The 13,934-nt window shown below is 57.5% G+C and overlaps 1 protein-coding gene across 1 annotated transcript in view; it reads left to right on the top strand.

Moving 5' to 3' along the window:
• Positions 1-288: 288 nt before the first annotated feature.
• Positions 289-13,934, top strand: part of Myo15a (myosin XVA) — a 53,391-nt gene continuing 39,745 nt past the window's right edge. Inside the window, exons 1-10 of the mRNA XM_026408717.2 lie at positions 289-3,870; positions 6,281-6,363; positions 6,948-7,011; positions 7,681-7,790; positions 8,114-8,188; positions 8,400-8,490; positions 11,987-11,992; positions 12,368-12,471; positions 12,609-12,672; positions 13,652-13,765. Coding sequence (XP_026264502.2) covers positions 289-3,870; positions 6,281-6,363; positions 6,948-7,011; positions 7,681-7,790; positions 8,114-8,188; positions 8,400-8,490; positions 11,987-11,992; positions 12,368-12,471; positions 12,609-12,672; positions 13,652-13,765 — 4,293 coding nt within the window. The remainder of the gene's footprint in view (positions 3,871-6,280; positions 6,364-6,947; positions 7,012-7,680; positions 7,791-8,113; positions 8,189-8,399; positions 8,491-11,986; positions 11,993-12,367; positions 12,472-12,608; positions 12,673-13,651; positions 13,766-13,934) is intronic.

Consider the following 13,934-nt stretch of genomic DNA (forward strand, 5'->3'; position numbering starts at 1 on the left):
CCAGCACAGGCCTCCCCAGGTTTCCCCTGTCCAGTAAACTACACCCACGCACTTTCCACTGCTGCTGGAGGGTGAAACCCAAGGCGTCTCTAGAGGAGATGAATTATGGATCCACCCTCCCCGAATGCTGGCCCATCCCTCCCCAAACCATCCGCCAGTCCCGGCTGCCCAGAGACGGAGGAGGCCGGGTGTCCAGCTGCCAGCAGGAAACCTAGCAGATCCTTGTGTCTCCAAACCCCTGAACCTGTGATACTCAGCCCCAGGCAGTGGTAGGAGCAGGAAGCGACCATGGCAAAGGAGGAAGATGAGGAGAAGAAAGCCAAGAAAGGAAAGAAGGGCAAGAAGGCCCCGGAGCCGGAGAAGCCCAAACGGAGCCTTAAGGGGACCTCCCGTCTGTTCATGGGCTTCCGAGATCGAACGCCCAAGATCTCCAAGAAGGGCCAGTTCCGGAGCGCATCAGCTTTCTTCTGGGGCCTCCACACTGGCCCCCAGAAGACCAAACGCAAGAAGAAGGCCCGCACGGTGCTCAAGTCCACGTCCAAGCTCATGACGCAGATGCGCATGGGCAAAAAGAAGCGGGCGATGAAGGGGAAGAAGCCCTCTTTCATGGTGATCCGCTTTCCCGGACGTCGTGGGTACGGCCGTCTCCGGCCCCGGGCCCGGTCACTCAGCAAGGCATCCACGGCCATCAACTGGCTCACCAAGAAGTTCCTCCTCAAGAAGGCTGAGGAGTCGGGCAGTGAGCAAGCCACGCTGGACGCCTGGCTGCAGCGCTCGGGCTCCCGCGTGGGCTCCCGCAAGCTGCCCTTCCCATCCGGCGCAGAGATCCTGCGGCCCGGGGGCCGGCTCCGCAGATTCCCGCGCAGCCACAGCATCTACTCCTCTGGGGAGCCCGTGGGCTTCCTGCCCTTCGAGGACGAGGCTCCATTCCGGGGCTCGGGCTCCCGCAAGTCGCTGTATGGGCTCGAGGGCTTCCAGGACCTGGGCGAGTATTACGACTACCACCGCGAGGGCGACGACTACTATGACCAGCAATCGCTGTACCACTACGAGGAACAGGAGCCCTACCTGGCCGGCTACAGGCCCTACAGCCCGACCTGGCAGCCCTATGGCGAGCACTTCTACGGGTACCCGCCTGAGGACCCCTATGACTACTACCACCCTGACTACTATGGTGGCTCCTTCTACCCAGGGTACGGCTATGGCTATGACGACTATGAACCCCCCTACGCACCCCCATCTGGGTATTCATCTCCTTATAGCTACCATGATGGGTTTGAGGGTGAGGCCTACCCATATAGCCACTACCTAGATCCCTATGCACCTTATGACATGCCATACCCACCCTATGACCTTCCATACGACACCCCATATCCTGTACCCTACTTTGATCCATATGGGGTCCCCTACACCGTCCCCTATGCTGAAGACATCTATGGAGGTGGAGATGAGGCCATCTATGCCCCCGAAGTGCCCTATCTTTATCCAGAGGAGCCGTCCTTTGCCTACCCCTGGGTACCGCCACCTATACTGTCACCCCACAATCCATATGCCCACCCCATGGATGACATCGTGGAGCTGGAGGAGCCAGAGGAAGCAGGCGGGGAGCGGCAGAGCACCTCCTTCCGCCTGCCCAGTGCAGCCTTCTTTGAGCAGCAAGGAATGGACAAGCCGGCCAGGTCCAAGCTGTCCCTCATCCGCAAGTTCCGCCTCTTCCCACGGCCGCAGGTGAAGCTGTTTGGAAAGGAGAAGCTGGAGGTGCCCCTGCCCCCATCCCTGGACATTCCACTGGGGGATGCAGATGAAGAGGAGGAGGAGGAAGAGATGCCCCCAGTGCCCACCGTGCCCTATGCCCACCCTTACTGGGGCTTCCTTACACCTCGCCAGCGCAACCTCCAACGGGCCCTGTCGGCCTTTGGTGCCCACCGCGGCCTGAGCTTCAGCCCTGATTTGGGTCGCCCGCCACCCCGCCCCGCCACCTCACTGGCACGTTTTCTCAAAAAGACGCTGTCAGAAAAGAAGCCCATTCCGCGGCTCAGGGGTAGCCAGAAGGCACAAGGGGCCAGCCCTGCAGTCCGGGAGGCGGCCTACAAACGCTTCGGCTACAAGCTGGCCGGCATGGACCCTGACCGGCCCAACACGCCCATCGTGCTGAGGAGGACCCAGCCACGGGCCCAAAACAACAACAACTCCCACCGCCCGCCCTCGCCGGCACCCACGCCTCGGATACTTTCCCACTGGAGCAAGCTCGTCTCCCCTCCCGCTTCCAGGAGGCCCCCCAGCCCTGGCCCACCGCCTGCCCCACCCTTCTCCCCAACACTCTCAGGCCTGCCCCGGCCAGCCTCCCCCTATGGCTCCCTCCGGCGACACCCACCACCCTGGGCCGCCCCAGCTCACGTGCCCCTAGCACCCCAGGCAAACTGGTGGGCCTTTGTGGAGCCCCCTCCTGTAAGCCCAGAGGTGCCCCCTGACCTGCTAGCCTTCCCGGTGCCCCGACCCTCGTTCAGGGGTTCCCGCCACAGAGGGTCAGCCTTTGGCTTTCCTGGGGCCTCCCCAGTGGCATCGAGAAGGCGGGCCTGGAGTCCCCTGCCCTCACCTCAGCCCTCCCTGAGGAACCTGCCAGGTCCGGGCTACCGCTCACCCTTGGGGCCCTTGTCCCCTCAGCTGTCTCTCCGTAGGGGCCCCTTCCAGCCGCCCTTCCCACCTCCACCCCACCGGCCTGGATCTCTGCGGGAGCCCCCAAAGCCACGACAACGACCAGCCTCCGGGCGCCTGGGCCCACCCCATTCACCAGTGCTGGGTTCGCCCCGACTACCCCCACTGCCCCCTCGGCTGGGCCATGGTCCCCGGCACCGGTCCCTCAACCTGCCTTCACGCCTCCCTCACACCTGGCGGCGCCTCAGCGAGCCGCCCACCCGGGCTGTAAAGCCACAGGTACGCTGGCCGGTCTACCTGCCACCAAGGGCCAGGTCTTGGAGAGCTGCTGCAGGGTCCCAGGAGCACCAGGAGAGTCAGCCCGAACCTGAAGACTCCGAGACGCCCTGGATAGTGCCCCCGCTGGACCCCAGCTGGGACATAGACGGGCCTCCCACCCAGCGCCCACCGTCGCCCTGGCCAGGAAGTGTGGGCAGCCTTCGCGGCTTTTCCAGGCCACCTCCTGTGCCTGAAAATCCCTTCCTGCAGCACGTGGGCCCGGTATCATCCGCTGCTGCCCAGCCTGAGGGCCCAGCCTCTAACGCAACCAGCATCTTCCTGGGCAGACACCATGACCCAGGACCTGGACAGCTCACCAAATCCGCTGGCCCTGGCCCTGAGAATCCTGAAGAAGCGGCCACCCCAGGAGAACCCCAGCCATCAGCAGAGTCCAAGACCCTAACCCTAACACCTCCAAAGGATGCCCCCGCGGAGCACAAGGCATTACGGCTCAGCCTCTCATATCCACTGGCTATGTGTGACCAGACAAGGGCTACAGGGCCACTATGGTACCGCTCGAGGACACTGCCCAGACCCCTGGCTCCCTTGGCCCCCACTGGGGCCCCAGGACCCCTGCCCAAGGAGGGTGAGCGACCCCAGCCTCGATCTGGGCGTTTTGCCGTGGTCTTACCTCAGGTGCGGAAACTGAGCTCCTTCCAGCAAGGTAGGCCTGCTGCCCTGCAGCCACCTCAGCAACTGGCCCAGGCCCCCCAGCATGGCCCAGAGCTCCGAGCCTGTGGTCTGCGCTGGTCCCGCCTCTGGCTGCCAGCAGATGCCCGCCGGCCCTGGCCACGAGTACAGGCCCAACCCCAGTCCCACCGCCTGGGCCTTGGAGCTGCTTGCCTGTCTCTCAGGAGCCCCTGGAAAGAAAATGGCCCTCAAAACTGTCAGAACAAGGTATGGAGTAAAGCCAAAGGGAGGACATGGTAGTTCTGGCCTGGGAAGTGGGACAGGAAGTGACCTAGGGAGGCAGCCAGAGTCCAGTGCGACCTTGGCAAGCTGCTGCTTGCTTGGGCCTCTCGGTTATCTCCATCTGCCAGATGGGGAGAGGAGCCTGGGCCTCCCAGAGCCTCTGCAGAGTGAAACAAGGGGAGGCCCAGCACAGGCACGCACAGCGTAGAGATAGATGCAGGAACACTGTTCCTCGGTGGCTTTTGGGACGGGAGCTTTTCTGTCAATTTCTGCCTGAGACCTGGGTGTCCCCGTCTTGGCTCAATGTGAATGGCACACCTGGCTCCCAGCCATTCCTCAGAGGTTTGGGCCAAACTGGGTGCAAAACTGCAGGACCCTTCTCCACCCCCATGGCCACGCACATGTCTTCCCACCTCCTACTGACCCTCCTGTCCCCCAGATTGGAGTCATCTTTCTCCTTGGGGCTCCTGTTGTCCTTTGATGGTCCCCTGGGCTGCAGGATTCTGGACTAAGAGAAGGTGGGGACTCAGGACACAAACTTCTAGCCTTCTTATTATAGAGGCCACATGGTAGATAGGGAGATGAGCCAGGAGACTGTCTGGGCCCGGGGTGGGGGTGCCAAGCAGGCAGCCTCTCTGAAGAGTACCCGGCCTGAGTTTGGCTCCCACACTCATGGCAGAATACGAGCCCGCAGCTGGGTGGCCCTCAGGGGGGCGGGTGGTCACTGGAGCCTCCCCCGGGACAGGATAGGCGGGGCAAGCAGGGACAGCAGGTGCTTCTCGGCCTCTGCAGACGGTGCCTAGTGGAGCGGGCAGCCAGCTGGGTCAGGCCATGGCAACGGGGGCAGCCTGGCTGCTGGGGGGGCCCTGGCCCCGGCGACGGGTTCCCCGTACCGTGTGGGCTGCAGCGTTGCGGGAGCGAGGCACAGGGCGCCTGGGGGTGAGGGGCAAGGATGCCTGGGCCCTCCTCACCCTGGAATACGTGAGTGACTGAATTATTCAGGGTCTGTGACTGCTGGCGAGCACATGGGCAGATGGGTGGGCTGGAGGCCAGGGCTGAAAGGGTGATACTGTGCCCTACTTAGCAGCCCAGCAGTGGTCACGCAGCACACAGAGCCCGTCCCGGTGTCCTCTTTCCTCACCTGCCCAGGGACGGGTACAACTGGGATCAGAAAGGCAGAGTATGCGCACGTGTTCGCTCGCAGTTCTGCGGAGCCTTGCAGTCCTGTGACAGGTGTGGGCATCTGTGCGGCCAATGGAGGAAAGCAAGTGTATGCGGAGGTCTGAGCAGATGTGGTATCCATGGGGGCTGGGTTATTTGCTTACTCTTGGCATGTGTGCACCTACACATAAACAGAGATCCTGCAGCCCAAATGTGGTACTGGGACTTTCATTCTCAAGACCCCAAGGTTGGTGGGAGGCTGGCTGGGTGGCAGGAGGATCGAGAGTTCAAAGCCAGCCTTGGCAACTTAGCAAGGCCCTAAGCAACTCAGAGAGACATTGGGGATGTGGCTCAGTGGTTAAGTGCCCCTGAATTCGATCCCCAGTGCCAAAAATAAAAAATGAAAACAAACCCCCCCAAAAAAAACCCTAAGGTTGGGGGGCTGGGGCTGGGGCTTAGTGGTAGTGCCCTTGCCTGGCATGTGTGAGGCACTGGGTTCGATTCTCAGCACCGCATAGAAATAAATAAAATAAAAGCCCATCAACAACTAAAAAAAAACCATTTAATAAAGTAAATAAATAAAAGACCCAAGGTTGGGAACTGTCCCAGTGATCCACCTACATGTTCATGACAAGTGGATGTTGAGAACCGGTCCCTGCGTGTGTGGTGGGTGCCCCCAGCTGAACTCCTCCGCATCCCACAAGACTACAGGTGCTCATGGAAGCCATGACAGATGCAAAGACCACTGTGTTTGAATTACACAGGATGGGTGCCGGGGTATGATCCTGAGACAGTCCCCATCTTGGCTGTCCCAGAGGCTCCCTGCCTCAGGACACTGCATCAGGATACAAGACCATGATGTTGTCACACAAGTCAACACACAGGGTCTGCCAGCGAGAAGGGTGTTGGCACCGGGAGGGCTGAGTTTGGGAGGGGAATAGGAGAGCGTGGGTGTGTTTGTGTGCATGGACGTGTATGTGCTCACTCCGTGGGGCAGGACACTTGGAGCTCACAGGAGCACTAGCGGGAGGAACACCAAGGTCAAGCACATCTCCCTGTGTTGCACACAGGTTCCCTGAGCCACTGCATTTGATGGCAAGGAGTCTTCAGGAGCCCCCGGGCTGGCCCTGAGATTCCCTCTCTGACAGTGCAAGCAGGTGCAAGGTCTGTCCAAGCCAGGGCACCTACGGGACGCCCTATAACCTGCCGACCCCATCCCCTCTCTTTCTCACAGATGCACTCCATCCGAAACCTGCCTTCCGTGCGGTCCAACGAGCAGCACAGGGAGGACGGAGTGGAGGACATGACCCAGCTAGAGTGAGTGGGCAGGGCCAGTTAGGGGTCACTGTGGGGCTCCCATACTCCCAGCCAGAGTGCCTGATATCTCTCTCCCAGAACATTTTCAGAGCCTCTGTTTCCCCATCCTCAATGAAGAGTCCATAAAGGCCAATGGGTGTACTGACTTCGGAGCTCTGTGAAGTCTGACAGGCCTCCGTTCAAATCCCAGCCCCGTCACTTACCAGCTGGGGGTGGCCCTTGGGCAAGTCACTCAGTCTCTCATCCACAGGAGCCGGGTGGGATGGCAGTCATGAGAGCGATAGTGTGTTGGGGATGCCTGATGCATGGATTAAATCATAATGTTATTATTTAATCACAGGAATTCAGTCCTCCTGGCTGCTGCCTCAGAGAGTCTCCCAAACCCCCGAGATGCAGACGATTAGCATTACCCATTGAACTGAGGCACAGCAAAGTGAAGTGACTTTCCCCGGGTCTCAAAGCTGGTTAATGTCAGAGACAGGGCTTGAACTCAGGCCTGCCTGGATCAGGACTGAGTGGGGAGGAGGCCCTTGCCAGTTTGGGTCCCAGGAACACCGACAGATTTCCTCCACGTCTCCTTCTAGAGACCTCCAGGAAACCACGGTGCTGTCCAATCTCAAGACCCGATTTGAACGGAACCTCATCTACGTAAGTCCTGGGGTGGACCCCAGTTGGGAAGGCAGACGCCTTCTGGGGACCAGGGGGGAAGGACAGGTGTCTCCTGTTGGACTTGTGGCCTCTGGTTTCAGCTCTGGGGTTCCAGAGAATGCTAGAAGCTGGAATTCTAAAATCGAAAGTCCTAAAATGGTATTAAAAGAGTGAACCCCGGGAGCAGAGGCCTGGAGACAGGGAATCCAGAAACTGGTGACCCCCCTACCCCAGTGGATCCAGGGACCCGATGGATCAAGCCTCCAAAGTTCTAGAATCTCTAAACCTGGATCCCAGAGGTTGACCAGAGAACTGAAACCACAGTGCAGAAAAGCAGGGACACCCAGAGGGCTCTGGCCACCTCAGATCCTTCCCCATTGCTCCTGAAGCCTGGCGGGACCATGAAGTGGGCGGTGGTCAACACGGCCACCCTAGGGGGATGGTGGCTGCAGGGCTTGGCTCGCTCCATGCTCCTCAGCCTAAGCCTGTGTGGTGTGCTTGAGCTTCCAGTATTAAAACAACCATTAGAGGGTTCTAGATGGCAATACTAAAGCCAGGCAACCAGACATCTGCTCAACTGGAAAGGGGTCCCAGGCTCCCAGAGCGGGGGAGGGACGACCATAGAGGGCCACCAGGAGCCATGGTACTGAGGCCAACATCTGTCAGCAGACGTACATCGGCAGCATCCTGGTTTCAGTAAATCCGTACCGGATGTTCGGGATCTACGGTCCAGACCAGGTGCAGCAGTACCACGGGCGGGCCCTGGGAGAGAATCCTCCGTGAGTGTCTGCAGGACGGTGGGAGAAGGGCTGTCCCGGGGTTGCCAGTCACTGGCCTCCCCTCAGCCTTAGGTGGTGGCTCACAGGATTGGACAGGCCACCTGCTCAGCTCACAGTCTCTCCCCAGGCCTGGCCACGGTCCTCTCTGGAAGCCACCGAGGCTCAGGATGGCGGTGGGTGCACTTCCCTCAGTGGGGTGAAGGATGGACAGAATTGACGGCTTGACTGGACAGAGATGCCCCCACGCACCCAACCCCTGGGAAATTTGGGAATGTGGGAGGCATGGGCTGGCCCCAGGGACACCTAGTGGCCTGTCTCCCTAGGCACCTCTTTGCGATTGCAAATCTCGCCTTCGCCAAAATGCTTGATGCCAAACAGAACCAGTGCATAATCATCAGGTGAGCTGGGCTGTAATCACACAGGGAACAGATGGGGGACTCCGAGCAACAGGTCTGCATCCAGCCCAACCTGCTGTATGTAGGACCTGGGAAGTTCAGTAGGCCCCTCTGAGCTGACTTCTGTCCCTATCCCCTTCTTCACGGTGGGATGGGGAAGAACCCAGAGGAGGCAGCAAACTATGGCAATTGCTCCTCTCCTTTGCCCGGTCAGTGGAGAGAGCGGCTCTGGCAAAACGGAGGCGACCAAGCTGATTCTGCGCTACCTGGCCGCCATGAACCAGAAACGGGATGTCATGCAACAGGTGAGTCTGTCTGTCCACCGCTTGGCGGTCTGTCTTCCTGGAATCCTCAGCTGAGCACTCCTTGCTGAGCATGCCCAAGTGCTCCCCAAGAGGCAAGGCTCCTCACCCTACTTGGGCCATGGGGAGGCTGAGTTCCAGAGGCATGGGGGCCATTTCCAGGGCTGCTCTTCAGGGGAGGCTCTGGGAAGGGAGAGTTCCCTCCCACCCCATACTTGTATGTATCCATGGCATCTGGAGGTTGGGGCAGCCTGGGTCACAGTAGAGGCTGCACGGTGGCCTGGCCTCACCTTCCTGTGAGGTTCCATGGCCACCATTTTCTCCCATCCAGAGGCTGTTCAGACCCCAGTGGTGAAGAAACAGGACAGGTTCAAGTGTAGGGATGGGCATGGGGTCAGGGAGGCAGTAGATACCAGGGAGTGGGTGTCAGACTCTGGGCATGGGCCTGTGCCATGTTAGAGTCTTTTTGTTGTTGTTGTTAATATTTATTTTTTTAATTTTAGGTGGACACAATATTTTTATTTTACATTTATGTGGTGCTGAGGATCGAACCCAGTGCCTCATGCATGCTAGGCGAGTGCTCTACCACGGAGCCAAAACTCCAGCCCCATGTTAGAGTCTTACTTACCAGGAAAATGCTGTTCTCTGAACCTGAGAATCTAAGAAGCTCATCCATTCCCTCCGTAAAGGTTTATAGAGGACCTACTGTGTGCTAGGTGCTGGGGAGGAGGCAGAAGCAACTCAGACAAATGTTCACACGCTCATGTGAATTTCATTCTAGTAGAGGGAAAGAAAAAATAGAACATATATATATATATATATATATATATACATATATGTATGTATACATGTAAATTATGTACATGTGTAAAGGCAGCGTGTTGGGGGAGAAAAACGGTAAGGAAGAAGGGTGAGGAGTGCTAGGGGTTGTCATTGTGAGCATGGTGGTCACAGAGTAGCCGTGAACGTGTCTGGGGGAAGAGTGAAGAGGTTACAGGAGGCGCGTGTACAAGGGCCCAGAGGTCCGTGCTCAAGGGACAGCAAATCACCAGCTTAGAGTACAGGTGAGGGAGGAAAGGGGCTTGAGCCCAGCAGGTGGCAGTGGGGTGGTGTGGGAGGCTGGGTCCAGGTGCAGGTAAAAGGACCTGAGAGAGGGAGATAGTGTGAGAGTGGCCCCGGGTGTCTGGCCTGGGCCCAGGCAGCACCAAGGTGGTCGGTCTGCACTGGAGCAGGTTTGCCAAGAACAAGTGCTCACTGGGGCATCCTCACAGAGATGGTGGGAATTTGGGGCTCAGGAGAAGATGTCTGGCCCAGCAGCTCAGACTCCAGCACCACAGTCTCTCAGACTTCCCCCGACTCTGGAGCCCACCCAGGTTTGCAGGTGACCACAGTGTCCCAGCCCATGGCAGCATGATCTCAGCAGGGTGATCTTGGGTCAGCGGATTGGAGCTCCTCAGTCCTCAATAGGGAGTGGATGGACCCAGACTGTGCAGTCCAGCCTGGCTCCACCCACTCAGATGCGTGCCTTGGCCTCCCACCCGGCCATCAGATCATCTCTTTGTTTCAGGCAGGGTTTTCAAAGCCTCTTTGGGTCAGACTTCTAGGAGAGCAGGCTAGGTGGGCCAGGCACCGTGCCAGGTGTGTGATCATGCCACAGTCTCTCGCAGCCCTGGGAAATAGGTACAACTGTGTCCATTTGAACCAGAGAAAACGGAGGCCTGGGAGGGGAATGGACTTACCAGTGTCCCAAAGCAAGGTGATAGAGGAGCTGGGATTTGCAGTCCTTGGCAGAGAGCTACAGGGAAGATAAATGGGGGGATGGCACCTGACTGGGTCTGGGAGTTTCTATGCTGGGCACCCACAACATGCCTGCCCACTGTGTGACTACAGGGCTCATTTCCCAGCCGTGGCTCTGCCCTGCTCACGTCACCCAGATCTAGGTCAGTTTTATGCATGGCTATGTTCTGAGTCTTAAGCAATGTCCTTATTTTGGCTCCACCCCAAATGATGATGGGCATCATCCCCAATCTCTCTCCCATTGGTCAGCAAGAGGATGCCATCATACCACATTCACACCTCCAAAGATTTCAGAAGAAGTCTTGGGGCTCCTTCTCATTGGAACGGTTTTGGTCATGTGTCCTCACTGGACCCAGTCATGTAGCCTGGGCAGTGCTGTGCCCAGATCGGCCAGGGTTTGGACCACACAGTCTTCAAACCTCCAATATTCACTCCCTCTAGCTGAGCCCGCTCCCTAGGCTGGGCTGGGCACACAGAGAATTGGAGAATCTTCTGATATTTCCAAGGGATTCCTAGACTTCGAGATAATGTAAAGCAATGCTCGGCTGGACTTTGACTCACTGAGGGCGTCCCTGACCCTCTCTAGAACTCAGTCTGCTCTGACATACAACGGGCACAGCAGGTCCTGGACTAAACAGCGCAGGGAATCTGGCAAACCCCCACCACCAAGACGACAGGTGTTATTTTCTGTGGTGACTCAGCTTTCTCTGCTTCTTCTCTAAGAATTCTTCCTGATGAAGCAACTTAGCCAAAGAAAATGCCATATAATGCCCTGAATATGGGCTTGTCATCGTGCTGTTAGGGATGCCACTCTCAGGGATTCTGGAGTTCCTGGACACATCACATAATACTCAGTTCCCTAATCTGCAAAACAGCAGTGACATTAGTACCAACCTTTTTTTTTTTTCCCCAGGAGTGGGGGGAGGCTGGTACCGGTGATTGAACTCAGGGGTGCTTAACCACTGTGCAACATCCCCAGCCCTTTATATTTTTTTCTCTTGAGATAGGATCTTGTGTCTCACTAAGTTTCTTGGGGTCTCCCTAAGTTGCTGAGGCTGTCTTTGAACTCATGATCTTCCTGCCTCAGCCTCCAGAGCTGCTGGGGTTATAGGCATGTGCCACCACCTCCAGCTCAGCAGATTTTTTTGAAGTCCCAGTGTCTGCATAGGACATGCATCAGTCTTAGGCAAATACTGGGACTCCTCCTGAGCTGGGATATAGCTCAATGGTAGAGTGCTTGCCTTGCATGCATAAGGCACTGGGTTCAATCCCCAGCACCATAAAAAAAAAAAAAAAAAAAAAAAAAAAAACAACACTGGGACTCAAGCTCACAAGTAAGCCAGGTGAGGTGGTGTATGACTGTAATCCCAGCAGCTCAGGAGGCTGAGGCAGGAAGATCGCGAATTCAAAGCCAGCCTCAGCAATAGCGAGGCATTAAGCAACTCAGTGAGACCCTGTCTCTAAATAGAATACAAAAAAGGGCTGGGGATGTGGTTCAGTGGTTGAATGTCTCTGAGTTCAACCCCTGTACCCCTCCCCCTGCAAAAAAAAAAAAAGTGCACAAGTAGATTCTTGTCTGGAGATAGATGATACCCAGGAAAACAGGCAATGACATGAGGGCTGGGGGCATAGGTGGCCAGTTCTGTTAGTGACCAGCATCTGTTTTTGTCCCTTGTTCCCTCCATCACCGGCACTCCTGAAGATCAAGGTACTTGGAGTGTGTGTGTGTATGTGTGTGTGTGTGTGTGTGTGTACGCTCCTGCATGGACAATAGGCAGAACGGGCAGGAAGAAGCATTCAAAGGCCTATCCTGAGCTGGCCTGGGGGACTGGTCAGGGACTGCGGTGTGAGGGTCCTGGGAACAGGAGGAGGGTAGCCCAGGGCTTGCCTGTGGGAGTCGACTGTGTGGAGCTGGTGGCACTGGGGACACCCTGGGATCCTGTAAGAACTCCACCTCTGGTCGCCCCTTACAGAGCAGGGTGCCTGGGGAGGTCTGTGCCTGGTTGTCCCCAGTCATGCCCCTCGCCCAGACCCCCAAGACAGTGGCCCACCCCCTGCTCCCACCTCTTCTCCCTGGGCTCAGATCCTGGAGGCAACACCCCTCCTGGAGTCCTTCGGCAATGCCAAAACCGTCAGGAACGATAACTCGAGCCGCTTCGGGAAGTTCGTGGAGATCTTTCTAGAAGGGTGAGTGGGACCATTATGGGGGCTACCAAAGGCCTTGCACTACCCCTCCCGACATAGCAGCCCCCCCCCACATACCCACCACTGTTCCCCTCCCTCCTTGCTCCTGCCCTGGGAGCTGACTGTGCTCCCCACCCCAGGGGCGTGATCTCTGGTGCCATAACCTCCCAGTACCTGCTCGAGAAATCCAGGATTGTGTTTCAGGTGAGCCAGCCTTTCCCACACCTGTGGGTCCTCGGACATGATGAGTAGATACGGGGTTAATGAACACAAATGGCATATGGGTGGTACGGGTGTACTGTGAGACAGTGACCTTTTCACCTGGTGACTTTTTCACCTTAGTGACCCAGCGGCCCTCTATTCATGGGCTCCGCACTGCCCCAGAGCACAAAGCATACTCTTGCCTCAGGGCCTTTGCACCTACTGTTTTCCTCCCAGGAGGGCCCATCCCCAAGATGCCTGCTAGGCCAAACCCCTCACCAACTCCAAGTCTTCCTCCAGTTTTCCCTTCTCAGTGAAGTTACCCATTTAGAACCGCAGCCCTGGGCTGGGGATGTAGTTCAAGGGTAGACTAGAGCTTGCCTAGCATTCATGGGGACCTGGCCCACCCTCCGGTACTGCAAAAATAAAAAGGAATAGAACTTCAATCTCTCTCCACCCCACCAAAACTCTCACTCCCTGTAATGCTTTATCTCTCTCCATAGTGCTTTTCACCAAATGACACATTTTATATTTTAACCAGTGACTTCCTGCGTGTCTCTCTTCCCCGCTAGCAGCTGGGCTCCGTGAGGTCAGGGGATTCTGTTGCTTTGTTCTCCGCTGTGTGCCTAGGGCCTAGTACAGGGCCTGGGTCACAGATTGGCTGAGTGGACCATCAGAATGCACCACGACGGCACGTCTGGGTTATAAACACACGTGCAGGCACAGGTGGCCAGTGCACACAGGGAAGATGGGCTGTCTTTTTATTTCTCCCAACAAAAGAAAATCCCATAGCCATTCATACCAAGGCTTCCCTGCATCTACCCCCCACCTCCAGCTGGTGCCAGGCTGGGGTCTCGCTCATCAGAGGTGCTCCACCCAGGACCTTGTGTGTGTGTGTTAGTGGGCATGCCTGGGCCTGTCTGTGTGGGGGTCACCGAAATGGCAGACTCCCTCCTCTGCATCCATTCGCCCCACTCTGCAGGCCAAAAACGAGAGGAATTACCACATTTTCTATGAGCTGCTGGCTGGACTGCCCGCCCAGCTGCGGCAGGCCTTCAGCCTACAGGAGGCGGAGACCTACTACTACCTGAACCAGGTGAGCACCAGCAGGCTCCCCGGAGCCCCCAGGCCCGATCCTCCCACCCCATCACTCCAGGCTGGGCCAATGGTGCCCTAATGGCCGGTGAAAGTCATGGAGGTTTAGGAAGCACGGGTTTGGATTCAAGGGAGCTCACCACGTCGAGGAGGACGGGAATCTTCAGGGC

This window comes from Urocitellus parryii, chromosome 7 (assembly GCF_045843805.1).
Source record: "Urocitellus parryii isolate mUroPar1 chromosome 7, mUroPar1.hap1, whole genome shotgun sequence".
Taxonomy (NCBI): Eukaryota; Metazoa; Chordata; class Mammalia; order Rodentia; family Sciuridae; genus Urocitellus; species Urocitellus parryii.